Source organism: Ursus americanus, chromosome 10 (genome assembly GCF_024610735.1).
Source record: "Ursus americanus isolate L20-20 chromosome 10, mUrsAme1.1.p, whole genome shotgun sequence".
Taxonomy (NCBI): Eukaryota; Metazoa; Chordata; class Mammalia; order Carnivora; family Ursidae; genus Ursus; species Ursus americanus.
Window position 1 is genome coordinate 3,916,501 of NC_142136.1, and position 20,009 is coordinate 3,936,509.

The following is a 20,009-nucleotide window of genomic DNA, read 5'->3' on the forward strand; positions in this document are numbered from 1 at the left end:
AGGCTATGTCCCTCATTTGCAACTTCATTTTTTTTTTTAAAGATCTGTATGACAAGATTGTGCACACCATGAGCCCGGGGAGACACTCAATACCATCTTCCTGAGCCTGTTCCCGCCTTAGGGTGGAAAGCATGAACAAAGAATTCAAAGATGGTGGTTCTAATCACAGCTGCTACTAACTTGTTATCCCCATACGTCTGTCACACCTCTGGCTTTCTGTTTCTCCATAAATAACATGCAGATAATTATGTCTACCCACCCTAAGTCATGGAGTTTAAATGAAGATCAATGGAAATGATTATTGAAAATTGCACTGATATGCAAATCATATTTATTTTCATTGAGCAACGAAGGCCATAGAAGACATCCTTGTGTAGCCACAGACAGTTGGCTTGCTTTTAAGTAAATGCATGTTGGGCTTGTTTCATAAAATGTGGCCCCTTCAAAGCTTTCCATAACATCTACTCCAAGCCTGTCATGAGTCTCAGCTTCTACTGAGGTCCAGAAGGACACGCTGTGAAACTCATACTGTGCCTCTTACAAATCCCCACAGGGTATTTCTCCTCATCAGTGGCTGCCTGGCCCATGCACTTTGGGACCCACCTACACCAAGCGCCCTGTCCTTGCATCCTCAGACCTGCTCAAGTCTGCCTCTTTCCAGACTTTTCCCAGTCACATCTTCTCTCCATCCCAGGTGCTATCTGACTCAGAAGCCCATGGAGAGCCAGCCTAAGCAACTACTCAAAGGATGCACCCACCCAAAGCTGGTCTTCTCTGAGATTGGATTTTTTCTTCCGGCTGCTTAGAAAGTAAGTTTTTCTCTATATGGCCCTATTCAGTTTGATTTCACCAAACTGAAAGCTTAAATCTACTGTCTTAGCTTAGAGCGAGAAGGCCTTTATTCTTTAGATGATTATGCTGACAATTCACAGATGAATGAAGAACATCTGCTTTTCTTTCTGTCATTTCTCAAGCACTTATATGGTATCACAATGAGCCAAATACTACTGTGTTTCAAAAATATTAAGTCACGGAGTCATCAAGAACCGCCTCATGAGCCATTTCCGACCACCATCGTCACCACCCTGCGGTACCGCAGCGTAATTCTGACACTGACTACCTATAAAATGGACCCCGCAAATTAAGGTCAAGACTTCCCCCTTCAGACACAGCCACAAGTTTGGGAGTCTCCACGTTCACCCACACTTCTGACCAATGGGCTACCAGTTCAGGGGCTCCCGCAACTCCCTCAGGTTTGATAGCTCACTAGAACAACTCACGGAGCTCAGGAAGCACTAAACTTACTACTACAGCTTTCTTAGGGAGGGGACGGATCGGGATCATCCATGTGACAGAAACGCAGGGGGAGGTGCGGGAATCAGGGCACGGCACCCTCCAAGCGCACAGAGGGGTTCGCCAACAAGGACGCTCCATGGGCTTGCAGAGAGTTGTCCTTGAGGTTTGGCTCCATTGAGATGACGGGCTCCATCACCGAACTCAGCTTCCTGGCCTCCTCTCCTCCCGGAGGCCAGGCTGGCTCACTTCTCCGCCCTCTCATCCCAGCACTGGGTTTTCTGGCAAGACCAGCCCCCACCCTGAGGCACCTTGTTAGCATAAATTCAAGTGGGACCGCAGGGATCCTGGACAGCAGAGGCGGTCCTGTGGCTTGGGAATTCCAAGGGATGAGCATCTCCGCTCCCAGGAAGCAGGGAGAAAGGCCTGGACAAATTCTTTACTATACAGCACCCATGTTTTACACTGAAGCGACATGTGGCAAAGACCCTGACTAAATTCCGGAAGTCCCAGAGCCAGCAGGTGCAGAGCCGGCATCTGAACCAGGAGGTGTGGCTCTGGGTCTCTGTCCATAAGGACTGCAACACACGGCCTCACAGGTTGCCTCAGGGCTTGAGTGTAGACACTCAGAGCAAGGTAGACCAAGGGCCCCATGTTGCTGCATTTGACTTGAGCTTTGGCTTAAAAGCAGATCAGTGGTCAACTGTGTTGCAAGGAGGCTTCATGCTTCTTGTTTCTGCGGAAGGGAAATGTCTTCCTAATTATAGACTATCTTCTTAAGTTGTCATACGAAGAAACACTTATGCTAACCTGACAATATGCCACGCCTAAAGCTGACTGACCATAACAGGGAAGCTCAGATCAGCAACTTCCTCTTTCAAGCCAAATTAGAAGTATTTGAATTGCAAATAAAAATGACCTCCTCACTGAAACAATAGGGGAGTGGGTACATGTGTGTGACAGGAGTCAAGCTACTTGAGTTCTGAGTCTCCGACGGGGATGGATAACATAGGGATAGAACAGAAAGCATTCATGTTACCCCTGAAACTAATAATACACTGTACATTAACCAAATCGGATTGAAATAAAAAATTTTTGCATGGTGCACTGGGTGTTATATGCAATTAATGAATCATCGAACTTTACATTAAAAACCAGGGATGTACTGTATGGTGACTAACAGAATATAATAAAAAAACATTAAAAAAAATTTTAAAAAGAAGTATCTGTGTTGTATGTGTCAATATATTTAAACTGAATGAAAATTATAAATAAAGGGAATAAAGATACGGCACAGGGAATACAGTGGGTGGTATTGTAATGGCGTTGTCTGCTGACGCACCGTAGCCACGCTTGGGGTGAGCACAGCCTATAGTGACGTTGTATGCCTGGAACTAATGGAACACTGTGTGTCAACGATACCCAAGTTAAAAAATTAACAACAACAACAACAAAAGAAAGAAGGGGCGTACTTGTGTTGTTCTGCGGCTTAAAGGCAATGACCCACGTAATCACTCTGCAGGGTCCTGATGTCTGGTCGCCACACAGGAACCGTCGGCTGTTGTCGTGAATCACTAAGCCCCCACAGCCTCTCCGTGAAGGACTCCACCCTGCCAGGGCCTAGGCGGAACGGCTGTGGCTTCCGCCTCCAGGACCCCATGAAAGCGAGCGTTCGCAGCACACGCTGGCACACATCAAACTTTGCAGTGACGACAGACCCTGGGAGAGCACTGCCGGGCTCCAGCCCCACAGGGCGCAGGTCCCCACAGCTGTCTCATTAGTGGCAATCACGGCCCGCGCGACACGGAGATCTACGTCAGGACCCAGCATGGGGTGCAGGCAAGAAGCAAGAAAGGACAGAGCGGGGAATCGCAGTCAAGTATGACAACAGTTGTTGCAAATTTAAAGCAGAGAGAGGAAGCCTGAAAGCTTTACAGACAGGGAGGACTGTCGGGGAGGACTCCGGAGTTAAAGTTTAACCTGCTCACTCTGAGACACAAACTTCAAAGTGAGGCAACAAATAGACCCCTTAAAATTGTTCACTTAACAGAAGATATCTTAGAAACATGGAAAATGACATAATTCAATAATTTAGGAATTTCCTCGTGATTAAATGTTTAACCAAAGACAGGGGTGCTGCTAACGGTGGAGCATAGCGGGGGTGACATTCTTACCCAAACTGAACTCATGACTTAGCCCACAAATCCTCACAGGACAATCAACAGGAGTTGATATTGGAAAGGGATTTTGACTTGTATGCTGAGGTATCAGACACCACTCCATTATTTCTTAAAATTTTAGCAAAATATATCCTAGGAAAATGTAAAAGGAGTGAGTTAACTGTAGAAGGCAAAGGAACAGGAAGTTGGATTGAAAACTAAAAGATAGGTGATGATAGTTCAGATGAGGAAACGCGGGTTAAGCCCTCAGGATGAGGGCTGCTGATAAACGGTGGGAAAAGAGACTTTCTGAAGATAAACACAGATGACACGGAGAAGAAGAGAAGGCTGAACATTCTAATCACATGCTTCTCACATCCATGAATATGCACTGTCCTTTCTTGGGCAAAGTAATGAGAAAAGCACCAGCAGGCTTCATGGGGATGCTTGGTCCGACCTGCAGCAGGGGAAAACTGGCCAACCTGGCCAACTCTTTCCCCTGCTTCCCGGAGTGTTCTTTTGTTCTAATTCCTTCTGCACCTCCCTAAAGCTGAGGAACGTCTTGACATAGCTGAAGACCAGACTTCATATTTAAAATTCAGGTTATCCAAACCATTTGAGAAGGCACTTCGTTCACACGGGGGCAACTTGGATTTCCACAGACCAGTAGCATTTGTTTATTTTAATGGAGGAACAGATAGAAACAGTTTGGGGGAAACTCAGCAATGCAGAGGTGAGGAGAGAGACAGAAGACCGAACCCTCTAGAACACCAAGACTAAACCACTGACTGCAGCAACTGGCGTGTGAAGAAATGCTGCTTTGTAAATGATACACGAGAGATCTGTGGAAGAAATACGTGTATGTCTTCTGTGAGTCCTGACAATGCTCTGATTCATTTCACATATGTTCTCTATCAAAAGAACAACATGTTAGGGGTGCCTGGGTGGCTCAGTCGGTTGAATGTCCCACTCTTAGTTTTGGTTCAGGTCATGATCTCAGGGTCCTGAGATCGAGCCCTGCCTCAGGCTCCCAGCTCATCATGGAGTCTGCTTGAGGTTCTCTCCCTCTCCCTCTCCCCTCTGCTCCTGCTCTCTCTCTCTCTCTCAAATAAATAAATCTTCTAAAAAAAGAACGACGTTAAAAATGTTGTTTTCAACCTGAAATTATTTTTTTCCTTACGTATTTCCTTCTTTTGTTGAGATAGGATCCACAGAGCACAAAATTCACATTTTAAAGTGTACAATTCAATGGTTTTTTTTTTTTAGCATATTCACGAATTTGTGTAAGCATCCATTTACTTCTAGAACATTTCCATTATCCCCAAAGAAACCCCATATCCAGTAAGAGTCACTCCCCATTGCCCCCGACCCCACTCCTGGCAACCACCGGCTTTCCGTTGCTATGGATTTGCCCATTCTGGACATCTCATGCAAATGGGGTCATACAATATGTGGCCTTTGATGTCTGGCTTCACTCACTGAGCATAACGTTTCTGAGGACCATCCTTGTTGTAGTATGTATCAGCATTTAAGGGGATATTGTAGGCAACCAGAAACCATTAAGTTTTATACTTTAGAGAGAAAAAAGTGAATATTTGTATTTCCTACATTAGGAATTTAGCCATTACCACAGTCACTGGAAATCTTACAAACTAGTTTAGCTAAAAACGTGGAGTACATTTAAAATATCATCTTTGGTCTCACGGTGACAACCTTGATCTAATAACTACAATAATAATGTTTAAAAGAATCAGATGATTTTTCAGAAAATCAGGCTAAACTTATCATTGTCAACAGTGTTTTTTGGTAAAGACGTTAACATTCAGCTTCAATTTAGTCATGAGTCCGTCTTAATACTGACTATCAATGGACGGCAGAGAAAATAACCAACTCTTGCACAAGTAAGATCTACGACGTCAGCACGCCACAGCGAAAGGCACTTACAGCTTGCTGGAGAGAGCAGGGAGGTCATGGAGGATCTCTTCATAGGGCTCCTCGGAGGCCACGGCGGGAACAGATAAACGCTCTTTTACCCTTTCTTCCCAGGCAACTTCAGCTTTCAGCAACATTTCCTCGATAAACTCAGAGGCGGCGATATCTACAAGAAACAATACGAACATCAGAAAAAGTGGGTGCTGAGATCACAGAAAACTGTTCCCTTTTAATAATGCTAGTGTGCTTAAAACGTGAAAATTGATCAACACCTTGAGCAAAACGAAAAACATTAGAAGTTTATGGTAGGAATAAAATTGCGGTGTTACCATTTTAAAAGACGGTCTTGTTTTATATCCGTGGCATATTTAATTACAAATGAAATGAAAAAATATGAAAATAATATTCACCGAGTGGTCATGTGTAAAATGTAAAGTCACGGAGAAGCTAAGCTTGAAACAACTTGATGTCATTTCATTCTCAGTGCCACTCTTCCTTCATCTCGATGAATAAGAACCAAAATGATGAAAATAGTTACCCATTCCCAAAGACTGGGTTACTATGAAACTTGTAGTACGCATTTTACAACCATCCATTTGTAGATGTACAAATAAATAACAGCTGCATTATGAAAGCAGTGAGGTGAGTCTAGCCTCTGTGATCCATTTTTTCAATCTGAAATATAATTATATTTCCTTATACATGACATGTTAAGAGTGACATCTGAATATACCTGGGCAGCGATATAGATGTGCATTAATCAAATTAATTCAATTAACAACTGAAACTGGAAGTCAAAAAATCCACCTTAATAACAATTAGGAACCTAATAGACAAAACTGCTCCTTTTCAATCCTCATGACTAAAGTGCATGACTACCTGTGTCCACAAATTTGAGTTATGTGGCTGGATGGGCTGGATGAATTCATTCAGCCACCACAAGAAGATGTTTATGCCAAGATTTTATCATCATTTGCTCTAGGTTAAATCATATCTACATAACGAGGAGGAGGTCCCTCAGCTTCCTCACCTTGGGTGATTACTTCTGTCCCACCTAACAACTATACCCCCAACTGCTTTTGTCCCCCAGATAATTTTTTTCTGGATGCACTCCAAATTCAAGGAACACAAAAGAGCAAGAATAGAATATAATACTGATGATGATTTTCATTTGCTCAATCATAATATGGGTGTCTACTTTCCTGTTCTCTGTGCTATTATTTTATCTGGTTCATTCTTCTCGCTGTTGGATTAGATGTTGGTACCTCCTGCATTTACTTGAAACTCTCACTGCACTATAGCTCTTTGTTCCCTTGTATGTGAAAGAAGGAATTGAAGGAAAATACTTCAATCAACAAGTGATAATTGAGGGTCTCCTATCAGCACATCACTGCGTCTCTCTTGACCAACAAGGCATGGAAAATGGGTTACAGTGATGGTAGACTTGGCATGGCCAACATGGGCCAATTGTCTAAGACAGTCATCCTGTCCTGAGGTGGCCAGGGCTGAGGCTAGACCAGACATTAGGCACGCCCTGGGCTGTAGCACTGTGGGTTGCCTCGGGTGTCCATCTGGGCACACTTAGGTTTAAAATATTAGACTAAAAGGCAGAAGTGTGACACATGGGAGTCCCTGAGGTCAAGGGTCAATCATATATTCTCTTCTCTGGGAAAGAAGCCAGGGATATGAACTTGACACATGTGATCTGTTAGAACTACAGTAAACAAAGGATGTGACATATTTCACAACAAATACATGAAGCAAATAGAAAAAGCCCACAAATTTCTATTTGCTCTTTTAATATTTATCATTGGACATGCTTTTGTTGTTAATACTAAGGTTACTACATTATCATTAACGTTAGCCTGATTCCAAAGTTTGAAACTATAACACTAGCTAAGAGTTTCATTTGTTAAATCTTCAGTTTACTTTAGCAGATAAGATGAATAAGCATTAAACAATATTTAACTCCAAAAAAATAGGAAATAGAGCAAATCTCTCATCCTCTCTTCAGCTGGAGGTTTATCATGTAATCACACCCCTGTGAGTACATCCAGTGAGAAATCTCTGGCATAAAGTGCTTTTAGATTAGAGGTATAGTAAAAAGAATAAGTAGAATTAAGGTATTTAGCTCAATTATTACCTTCAAAATTCTAATATCATTTTATTATTTATGCTACACTTTTCTCTTTGTTATTTAGAGTATTTATTTTTAATAAACAAAACACTTATTAGTAAATGTGTTGTCAAATTGTAAAAGCTAGAAAATGAATGCAGCATCCATGTTTTTTTGTTTGTTTGTTTGTGTTTTTAAAGATTTTATCTATTTATTTGACAGAGAGAGAGAGACAGCCAGAGAGAGAGGGAACACAAGCAGGGGGAGTGGGAGAGGAAGAAGCAGGCTCACAGCGGAGGAGCCTGATGTGGGGCTCGATCCCAGAACGCCAGGATCACGCCCTGAGCCCAAGGCAGACGCTTAACTACTAAGCCACCCAGGCGCCCTAGCATCCATGTTTTTAAATCAGCATATGAATATTACGAAAGAACAGAGGTAAAAAGAACTCAAGAAATGTTCAAAAGATACTTATCAAAAATAGTACATTAAATTAAGATTTTCAAAGTTTTAAATTGGCTTGAAGATGTCAGTGTCAATTCCTTGCAGTATACCTATCTGCACAGAAAAAAATATATATCAGTATTTAAAATTAGCCTGATGAACAAACTAAGGGTTGCTGGCGCGGAGGGGAGTGGTGGGATAGGGTGGCTGGGTGATGACATTGGGGAGGGTATGTGTTGTGGTGAGCCCTGTGTAGGCTGTTAAGACTGTACCCCTGAAACAAATAGTACGTTGTATGTAATTAATAAAAAAAAATAACATAAAATGGAAGAAAATTAAAATGAAAAAAAGGAAAAGAAAAGAAAAATAAAATAACCATGATGAACCAGTATGCATTTGAAACAACAAGACACTAGTTAAATAACAGCAAAAATATATTTGAAATTAATTGATATGGAAGGAATCAGTACCCAGGAAGCTGAAAGCCTCAAAAGCAAACTGCAGGCACGTACAAGGGCCCCCCATGATCGGAACCACCCTACACCGCCATCTTGTGCAGGAGGGGGCATGGGAGTTTGGGAGCAGGGCTTGAAGGAGCACCTGCACAGAGCTGCTCAGGGGAGGCTGACTCGCTGGACGGCTACGTTAATGATGGATCAGTAAGCTCCGGTAGGACAGGAAGGAGCCAGTAACTTCTCAACGGTCCCAGGACGCTCATAACCTACCTGAGGGCTTCTCTTCATTGCAGTTCAGAAGGTTTGGATTTGCCTGATGCATCAGAAGAAGCTTCACCAGGTTGGTCTGAAACAGTAAAGTTCACTGAAATGAGATTCATCAGGGAGTGGTTCACGGGGGTGGTCCCCAGGGCGGTTCCAGCCTGCTGAGAGAGAAGGCATGAACCCATCCCACCCTAAATGCTTCTCTCTCTCCGCTCCCAGTTTTCATAGTTCCTTTTAAAAAAATGACAGACAGTCCAACCAAAAATTACTTATCAAAGGAGGAATAAATCGCTTGGGATTTGAAAAGGCTCACTTAACACCTTTCAGGTGCATTTTAGGGCATCTTGTGGGAGGAATTACATGTTCTATGTGTTTTGTTTAAATTCAGCGACTCATTAAAAATATATAAATAAATAAATAAATAAATTCAGCGACTCATTAACATCTCACTGGTCCTGTCCAGTCACTGCAGCCCCACAGACAACATGAACTAAAGCCACAGGGGAGTTAGGAAAACTTAAATCCTGAGCTGTAAGAAAAGAAGAAAGCAACTTGATGAGAGATTACTATATTTTTTAAATCTTACTATAAACTATAAATGCAAAGAGTATGTATAATGTACATGAACCCCTGAAAGAACGTAATGAAATAATTTCCAGTGTATCCAACATTTTTTAAAAAGATTTATTTATTTTAGAGAAAGAGAGCACAGAGGGGACAAGCAGAAGGAGAGGGAGGGAGAGAACCCCAAGCAGACTCCCTGCTGAGCACAGAGCCCAATGTGGAGCTCGATCTCAGGGCGCTGAGATCATGACCTGAGCAGAAATCAAGAGTCAGGACACTCAACTGACTGAGCCACCCAGGCTCCTCCCAACTTTTTAAAATAGGCCATTCCTGGTCTCTTTCTGTGTTTCTTACCAAAATTATCCCTCTTCCTATTTCACAGAGTTGACCACTCTCATGAATTTTGGGCTATTACTATGATTTCTTTACCTGTGTAACCCTTATGTAGAGAAGTACCCCGAAACAACATCTTGCCCAGTTTTATCTGTTTGAGACGTGTAGAGAAGTGAAACCCTAGTGTGTATACTCACCGACGCCCTGCTTCCATGACTTAGCACTGCACTCTTGAGAATCATCGAAGGTGATGGATCGAAACAAGATTTATTCATTTTCTTGGCTGCACATAATTACTCTGTACAAATATTTCACAATTTACCTGCCTTCCTCACTGGGCATTCAAGCCATTTCCAGTCATTTATTTTTACAAATAACGTTGCTACAAATATTCTCGTCTATCTTTCTTGGTGCACGCGAGCAAGGGTCTCCTCAGGACAGATGCACGTAGGACTGAAATTGCTGGGATAAAGGTTTGGATATCATCAAAGTGGCTTAGATAGCTCCAACTGTTTTCCAAAGAGCTCAAACGTACACCCCCATCCCCAACAAGAGTTCCTGTTGCTCCACATTCGATTTAATCATTTTGTTTTTGTGCATTTACATATCGCTAGATTCACATTCTCTCCAACATTTGATATTGACATTTTAAAAATTTTAGCTATCATACTGAGAATGAAGTAGTATTTCAGTCTAGTTTAACTTATTTCTGTGATGACAAAGGATACTGAACACATTTCCATGTGTTTAGTGGCCCCTCCTAGACTTTCCTTGGTGAAGTGTCTGTTCAAGACTTCTTGGCCCATTTATTACTGGAGCGTTTATCTTTGTATTAGTGATCTGTGTTCTTTATATGTTCTAGATACATTTATCAGATATGTGTATTACAAATATTTCCTCCCATTCTATGGCTCGCCTATTCATATTTTTTCTTTTTTTTTAAGATTTTATTTATTTATTTGATAGAAAGACAGCCAGCGAGAGAGGGAACACAAGCAGGGAGAGTGGGAGAGGAAGAAGCAGGCTCCCAGTGGAGGAGCCTGATGCGGGACTTGATCCCAGAATGCCAGGATCACGCCCTGAGCTGAAGGCAGAGGCTTAATGACTGCGCCACCCAGGCGCCCCGCCTACTCATATTCTTGAAAATGTTTTTTTAAGAACAGAAGGATATTTTAACTTTGTTTTGCTTTTGTGAAAGTGCAACATCTGTATTTTTTTCTCGAGCAGACAGTATTCTTTATGTTCCAAATAACTTTGTCCACTCAAAGGCCATGACAATGTCATACTATATTTTCTCCTAAAGACTTTATAATTTTAACTATTTTTTTTAAAGATTTTATTTATTTATTTGACAGAGATAGAGACAGCCAGTGAGAGAGGGAACACAGCAGGGGGAGTGGGAGAGGAAGAAGCAGGCTCATAGCAGAGGAGCCTGATGTGGGGCTTGATCCCATAACGCCAAGTTCACGCCTGAGCCGAAGGCAGACGCTTAACCGCTGTGCCACCCAGGCACCCCTAATTTTAACTTTTAAACTTACGGTCCATCTTAAGTGAGTTTTCACAAATGACAGAGAAAAGCTCAAAATTATTTTGGTCCACCACCCTTTTTTTTTTTCAGCAATATTCATTGAAAAGACTTTTTTTTCTCTTACTGAATTGCTTTGGTACCTTTGTAGAAAATTAATTGACTATATATTCGTTGAAAAGACTTTTTTTTCTCTTACTGAATTGCTTTGGTACCTTTGTAGAAAATTAATTGACTATGAATTGACTTTGTAGAAAATTCCTTGACCATTTCATTGATCAATTTTCTATCCTTACTGCATTCCCTAACTACTTTGATTAGTATAGCTTATAGCCAGTATTGAAATCTTATAAGTGAAAGACTTATAGTAAATCTTGAAAGAAGTCTGTAATTTTCTTATTTTTTCAAGATAATTTTGTCTATTTAGGTACTTTATATCTCTATATAAATTTTAGAATGAACTTTTCAGTTTCTGAAAAAAAGGATTTAGGATTTTGATTGGAATTGCTTTAAATGGATACCATAATAATTTTATATAGTTTTTAAAAATATCACAAATTTAGTGGTTTAAATGAAAAAAAAATTATTATCTTACAATGCTGTAGGTCAGCAGTCTGACACAGGTCTCACTGGGTTAAAATCGGGGTGTTAGCAGCACCTCTGTTCCTTCTGGCTCTTGCGGGAAATCTGTTTCCTGCCTTCTCCAGCATCTAGTAGCAACTTCCATTCCTTGGCATGTGGCCCTTTCCTTCATCTTCAGGCGAACAATGTTGCAGGTGTCTGCTCATTTTGCATAGCCACACCCTCATTTTTGCATAGCCACACCACCCAAGAACCTGAAGCTAGGAATGTTTCTCTGCTTTTCAGGATCCACGTGATAAGATTGGGCCCACCTGGGTAATCCAGGAAAATCTCCCCATCTCAAAACCCATAAGCAATCACAGTTGCAAAGTTCTTTTGTCTTTTCTGGGAACAAACACATTGACAGATTTTGAGGTTCAGGGTGCGGACATCTCTGGGGGCCACTATTCAGCTTTCCACAGATATCTTCAAAGTATTCACTGTCAAAACACATGATTATAGCTAACTCCTCCATTTATTTGGGTTTTCTATAATTCCTCATTGCCGTGTTCCATAGTTTTCAGTGTAGAAATTTTTTGTTAGAATATTTTGTTAAGGGGCGCCTGGGTGGCACAGCGGTTAAGCATCTGCCTTCGGCTCAGGGCGTGATCCCAGCGTTCTGGGATCGAGCCCCACATCAGGCTCCTCTGCTATGAGCCTGCTTCTTCCTCTCCCACTCCTCCTGCTTGTGTTCTCTCTCTCGCTGGTTGTCTCTATCTCTGTCGAATAAATAAATAAATAAAATCTTTAAAAAAAAAAGAATATTTTGTTAAGTATATTGTTATATATTTTAAGTTTTTAATGCCACTGTAAACAACTTGATAAATGCACTTAATGGGTCTAGTCTTTCCATTTTTTGCTGATTCCTTTGGCATTCTTATCCTCCTTTCTCCTTTCCCAACTTTGTCCTTTGTTTCTATTTCTTGCTTTATTATACTGATAAGAACGAGATTGGCTTTTCCAATCTTGGGTTTTGCTTTGTAACAAGTGCTCTGGTTCTCCCCTCATGCAAAACTTCACATCCAGGCACACGGAGACATCTCCCCACCCACCAATGATTGTTCTGGTTGGTATTCTCATTAAAAAATTAATTAGATCTTAAATAGTCTGCTCACTGTTAGCTTTCCCAAAGCCCATTCGAAATCGGTGTTTGGTTTTGCAGAACATGGATTATATCAGTAACATTTAAATTGTGTTACAGTGCTTATATAAATAAGTTTATTTTTATTTCCAAATACAGAGTTTACTAAAGAAAGAGAGATTCTCTTGAAATCTGAAAGACTGAAAGATAAAATATATAGAGCTGATTCCCAGTACATTAAAATAGGTACAGGAAAGAGTTTTGTTTTATATTAAAGATGAGAGCGATGTGCTTGTGTTGAAACCACATGAAAGAGAAGAAAGAGAAGAAAGATGGACAGCTGGAGGGAGGGGAGGGCAAAGGAAGGAAAGGAAGAAGAAAAGAAAAAAAAAAGCCAAAAATGAGTTAAGATCGCCTTTCGTTTTCCCAAATTTGAAAGAACAGTAATAAACCTAAGTGCTCTCATATCTTGGGCAAAATGTCAGACACCTAACAATTATTTTGCATTTCTAAATTCAATTCAGTATGTCCAGGCCTCCAAAGAGAAACGGGTGCCATCTCTCAGCAAACCACTTCTCTCTGCAACTTCAGCTGGAACCAGGAAGCATTTCAGTAATAAAAGCAAAATGTTTCCTACATGGAAATCTGTAGCAATAAAAGCAACCCCATTTTATTTCAGGCCCATAAAAAGAGGCATTCATGTGTGGAAGGAGGATGCTTCTCTCCTTTGGGGAATTCCTTTCTTTTTTGAGAGTTTTTCCCATGTGCTTCTAATCAGAAATCGGGGAGCCATGTCACAGAACTAAGTTAAACAGGCCCGTGCGAATTCAATTACTCTCCTCCGGGACACTGGCTTTACCCTTGCGAAAGACTGTGAGGTAAACTGCTTCAAATGCGAATAGGTCGAGTGTGTAACCCACTAAGAATTCATCACCACTAGTACAACAACTTTATAATCACCAAAGGCTCCAGAGGATAAGGTGACCGTGTGTATTGGGGGTGCTGAGTGTGGAAAAGGAGACCCTGCAGGCTAATTGAAAACGTACTTAAGCTGAAATTTAAATCCACACAAGCTTCACTGGATATCTTTATTGATTCCTTGGAGAGTTGTCCTTCAGTTTGGATGAATTTAGCAAAATTAAGTCCTCGATGGTCATTTAAATTACCTCTTTAAAGAGCTGAACAATGGCAATGTTTGGACGTAGCTGATTTCTAGTTGAGACACTAGAAGAGACCGGTTCACTTAATCTAATAAGAAACTGAAGCGCTAAAGGTCCCAGAACTCACAATGTGCACGTCCTACCTCACTGTGCAAGCTCTGCATTGTAATGCGTAAATGCCTCCAACTCAGAACCCCTGAAGGATTTCAGATGTAAAATACAAAACCATCTAACGAATTGCTAATATTACCCCTGTTTGTGGCCCACCTGTGATTTCACATTAAACCCAAGAGTTCTGCCTCCATCCCTGAGAACACAGGCTCTCCAATCCCGCCAGGATCTGCGGGTCCTTCCAGAGATCCCTCCTCCTGCCCAGGTGGCAGACTCCTTCTCCTGCATCCCCTCCTGGTCAGACTCCTTGATGACCTCTTAGGCTACCCAACAGCTGTTGCCCGTGCTGCTCACCCCTGGCTGGACTCCCTTGGCCCACACGCCGTTTCTCTGGGGTGATGGGGACAGATGTGTGTGCGTGGGGACCGTCCCTCCCACTGGCCAGCCAGCGCGCCTGTGGGCTTGTGGGCTCGCAGTGCAGGTGCAGCCCCAGTCGGCTGGACCGAGGGGCACCTGCCACTCTAAGGCAGACGCGGGCTCCCTGGCTGGAGAACAGAACCGCGCAGCCTGGGTCGGACCCTGTGCTGATAAAGAAAGGGCGTTGTCGCGCTCAGTGGTCACAGACTGGAGGGGAGTGCGGACACAGGAAGGCGCAGTTGAAGCCCGCTGTGACGTGGTACAGAGACACAGGGGCCACATCGGATGCATGGGGGAGCGTCCTCACCGGAATTCAGGAAGCTGGGAGAGGCAGCCACTGAAGTGGCATCTCCGTGTGGTCCTCCATGTAAGACCGAACCACGTAAAAATATCAGGAAGAGCAAAGAACACGGAAGGAGGCACATGGTGGCATCGTCCAGAAAGTGGAAGTGAGTACTGCTACCTGCGCCACCTGATGGGGGAGGCCGGGGAATGAAGCTGGAGAAGGAAGCGGAAGCCCAGGTGCACGGGGCTGGCAAACGGTGTTATGCAGTGCATGTTTCCTGTCCCCAGCAGCGCAAGGGATGTTGTGTAGAGACACTGTGATGACACCTGTGTTGACAAAGCTGACATGTGCAGGAGTGGGGGAGGGGCAGGCAGGTGGGTGGATCTCGGGTAGGGATGCTGCCTGACCAGGTGAGGGTGGTGGCTTACTTCACAGAGCCCCACACCCTTCCCAGGTGGAAGCTCAAGGCCTTGGGGCTTTATTAGGTACTGGAAGATCAGGGAGGGGTGGGAGGAAGGGCAATGCCCAGTATTGTGGTGAGTCAATGACACACGGAAGGGGCAACACATTGAGGCTGAGCAAGGAGCTGACCATTCCCTTTGCACAGGAGAGCAGCTGAGGGGAGGCTGGTAGAGATCACCCACTGGGCTGTGGTCCTCAGGGGTCTGCAAGGTGAGAGGGAAACAAGAGGCAGCTTTGGGAGCCATGAGCATGCAGGGGACTGGGGGCTGCAGGGTGGACATTCCCTAAAGACATGTAGACACTGAGAAGAGAGGGAACCCGCACAGAGGGCTGAGTCTGTCAATGCTGCCAGCTCAGACGGGTGGCAGGAAAACCACAGAGTGTCTTTATGTTTTCCCAAAGCAAAGAAGAAAAAAAACAAAAAAAAACAAAAAACAAAAACCCTCTGAAGATTTCTCAATTCTTATGAACTTGGGGAAAAATGCTTTTGAGAATACAAACAACTCCTTTGAGCAGCAAGATATGTGGGTGGTGTGACACAAAATACTTTTGAAGGGAAGGGAATTTAGGTTTCAGCATTTGTAGAGTTACTTTCCTATCTCCTTTTGTAGCATGACCAATCCTATTAAAAATGCTAAAAATATGTACAAGGCCAGAATCAGATTTTATTTTATGTACGACTCATGAAAGAACTGTGAAACCAAAAGACATTGGTCACATAAATTATTCAGTTCCCAGTTTCCGACAAGAACAAGGATCTCCTTTTTCTCACTAGAAAGTTAACATATTTATAAAGGGAAGTGTTAAAATATATATGCCATCCCAGTATAAATGTCAACAAGAAAAACTGTTATAAATTATGAACTACCTTCCCCATAAAGGTATTTATATTTCTAAGGTATTTATAAGAAAGTGAAATTGCTATTAACGTCTCCAAAAATGCCATTAGTCTTTTAAAATGTTCAAAATCATTACCCATCAGGGAAATTCAAATCAAAACCACACTAAGATACCACCTTACACCAGTTAGAATGGCAAAAATTGACAAGGCAAGAAACAACAATTGTTGGAGAGGATGTGGAGAAAGGGGATCCCTCCTACATTGTTAGTGGGAATGCAAGTTGGTACAGCCACTCTGGAAAACAGTGTGGAGGTCCCTTAAAAAGTTAAAAATTGAGCTACCCTATGACCCAGCCATTGCACTACTGGGTATTTACCCCAAAGATACAGACGTAGTGAAGAGAAGGGCCATATGCACCCCAATGTTCATAGCAGCATTGTCCACAATAGCTAAATCGTGGAAGGAGCCAAGATGCCCTTCAACAGATGACTGGATTAAGAAGTTGTGGTCCATATATACAATGGAATATTACTCAGCTATCACAAAGAACGAGTTCTCAACATTTGCTACAACATGGACGGCACTGGAGGAGATAATGCTAAGTGAAATAAGTCAAGCAGAGAAAGACAATTATCATATGATTTCTCTCATCTATGGAACATAAGAACTAGGAAGATCGGTAGGGGAAGAAAGGGATAAAGAAAGGGGGAGGTAATCAGAAGGGGGAATTAAGTGTGAGTGACTATGGACTCTGAGAAACAAACTGAGGGCTTCAGAGGGGAGGGGGGTGGGGGAATGGGATAGACTGGTGATGGGTAGTAAGGAGGGCACGTATTGCATGGTGCACTGGGTGTTATACGCAACTAATGAAACATCGAACTTTACATAAAAAAATGTAAATAATCTTTTTAAAACAAACTTTAAAAAATTCAAACCATAGTCTAGACCCCAGTTATGACAGTTATATCAAGTACCTATTGTCTACATTGGAACATAATGTAATAAAATGTTAATTAAATTTAAAAAAATGTTAGCATTTCTAAAGCTTCTTTTTTTCTAAACTGAGATATATTTATTTATGGTAAATTTCTTCAGAGAGTTATAAATCACCCATGCATATAACTTGACGTTCAGATAAAACCTATTTCTAAATTATTATTTCCAAAATGAATACTAAATGGCATATTTACAGGTGAATAATTTTTAAATATGATTCTATATATCATATGGTATTTTCCTGACAAAATAATCGAGATACAAGTTATTCAAAATCTATTAACATAAATCTCTTAGTTGTCTTTTTAGTCTGAGACCTTAGTTGAAGAACACCATTGTGGTTTTTGTGTCGTATATTCTAACAGAAAAGCCCCCCTGCATCTCCATATTAGGGCTTTGCTTTGAGTTCTTGGTTTATGGATCTGTCCTGTCGATTCCTTTGGTTACTCTGAGGACACAGAGCACAGAGGGCAAGCAAACAGTCCTCGCTGCTCAGAGCTTACATTCTGGTGGAGACCCCACCGGATCGGGCGCAATGGAGCAAAATGGAAAAGACACATGTGATCTTCGGATCTCTCCTTGGTACTAAAATGTTTAAGGATTTAGAAAACACCGAACTGATGGCTAGTCATTTTCTAGAGAAGCGGAGGATAAAGGTGACATTCGTTTTTAAATCTGCCTCATTTGAACACTATAAATGGCCATTTCTGGAAAACTTTGTGTCGGATATCTGTCTGTACAAATCTAGCAACTGGAGCAACTGACCAGGACACACGCCAAGTGATATCCAACACACGTCTCACACATTCCCCTTCGTCATTCCCCAGAAACTCCTGAGCTATGTAAAAATCCCCCCTTTTAACAGAGGTTGACAGTTCACACTGACTGAGAACCCTGGGCCCAGACTCTGTGGAAGAAGAGTTAGTGAGCCTTGCCAGGTTCACACGGCCAGGCAGTTCAGAGCCAGGGAGCAGGCCATGTTCCTCAGAACAAAGCTGGCATCCTCACTTGGTTGAGCAGAATGAAATACAGGTGTTCGTGTAGGAAAGTGTCTGGGAAACACAAGAAAGGATAAAAAATATAGACATCATTTTTTAAAAGATGGGGTCAAATATTTTTCAGCTGCTTTTGAAAGAATAAATGGAGCAACTGGAAAGGGTTTCTTTATTCACTGATCATTAATAAATGATGAGTGTTCGAAATACAACTGGCACACTGGAGAAGTAGTTACAAAAACATCAATCTTAATTACTCTGCATCTTGCAAAATAAACGTAGTTTTGGGTCCCATTCCCCATTAAGTTCAGAACTCTTTCTCTAGGCTGAAAACATAGATTCCGAAAACCCAAAGTTTGAAAAATTGTTCAAAGATGGCAGGTAATGGGGTGAGAGCGCTGCTATGCCTGAGTTCTTCCTGCCTTATTCATCAGCCACTCCTGCATCCTAAGACCTGTGTGTGACGGGGATCTCCAGGAAGCTGTAGGAAGGAGGTGGCCATCGTGCTGGGCTTCCATTCTGTACATCACCAAAGCACAGCAGGGATTGTGCTCAGTATCTATGTCAATCATTGTTTTTTTGTTAAATGGAGCTGTGCAAATTAAAATTATTAAAAATCTATTTTCATGGGGTGCCTGGGTGGCTGGGTCGGTTAAGTGTCTGCCTTCAGCTCCGGTCATGATCTCGGGGTCCTGGGATCAAGTCCCATGTCATGCTCCCTGCTCAGCAGGAACTCTGCTTCTCCCTTTGCCTCTGCCCTTCCCCCTACTCGCGCGAGTGACCACACATGCTTTTTCTCTCTAAAATAAATAAATAAAGCCTTGTAAGAAAATCTACCTTCATTACTACAACCAAACTCCAATTTTTTTAAACCATATAGCCAACCTGTTTCATTAGGTTAATATATTCATTAGTCTTGTGTCATGGTTCTATAAAATAGGTCTCTTTACATGATACAAATTTTATCAGACTCTGATCCTGTTTTTTAACACTTGTCCTATAATAAAGCTTAACTGCAGGCACTTTAAAAATGTAGTTTCTTGGGTAGACCTTCCCATTTCTGCAGGGTAGTGTTTCCTGTGGACCCCTGAACGGTCAATTCCTTATCTGCATACAGAACTCTTGGCCTCTAACGAGGCAGGCACACTACTGAGAAAAGGATCAGAAGCTCTATCTGATCACCTGAGGGATGTAATTTCTGAAAGCCATTCCTTCTTGCTGCCTTAATCGTACAGCTTTCAAGAAGTGGAACAGAAATGTCTAGATGTTCTTTCAAAATGTGAGTCAGGAAGAACCAGTCACACTGAGACACGTTCCACATGCAGAATCAAAGATCCCAGTAGACGCTTTACAATGGAAGTTTTATAAACCCATCTTCGTTTCTCTTCTGCCCGCAGATGGGTTTCATGTGAAAATAATCATAAATTAACTTCCTTTCATCACTCTCTATTAAGCTTCAGGAGGCTTTCAGAAGTCAGTAATTCTTTTGAAACAGAGCAGTTGTTGTAAAACACACCAACTCAGACTGGTTCTTTCTGATCCTCCCTGCTAATTACCATAAACCCAAGAAGAACTCTGAAGAGGGAAGGAGGAAGGTAAACTGGCTCAAGACCTGCAGAAGGGAGGAACCACAGGCAGGAACCCCACCCAATCGAAGGCTAGCCCAGACCCGGTGTTTCCCAGCCCAACTGAGGGACAGAAAACGGCCTGGGTGGAGGCGTCCCTCCCACATTCCAGCTGTGTCCCTCGGACAACATCAGATGAGTCCAGCACCATGCTCCGCTAACACCAAGGGCCAGGCAATCACCCTTCTTCCACTGAGCTGAGACTCCTCTCCCTGATGAGAGGCAAGGGCAGCTGGGAGGCAGCACCTGCAAGAGGGAGCCTACCCCAACAGGCCCCCAGCCCTGAAAGTCATTTGTCCCTGTGGAGATCCTCCCTACCTCACCCTGAGACA

At 42.5% G+C, this 20,009-nt stretch overlaps 1 protein-coding gene across 2 annotated transcripts in view; it reads right to left on the bottom strand.

Annotated features, from left to right (window-relative positions):
- MYO16 (myosin XVI) overlaps positions 1–20,009 on the bottom strand; it is a 580,200-nt gene that overhangs the window by 310,759 nt on the left and 249,432 nt on the right. For both annotated transcript variants that reach the window (XM_045772942.2, XM_087864977.1), the window contains exons 8-9: positions 8,667–8,742; positions 5,397–5,550 (exon numbers count right to left, since the gene is read on the bottom strand). In XM_045772942.2, the coding sequence (XP_045628898.2) occupies positions 5,397–5,550; positions 8,667–8,742 (230 nt within the window). The remainder of the gene's footprint in view (positions 1–5,396; positions 5,551–8,666; positions 8,743–20,009) is intronic.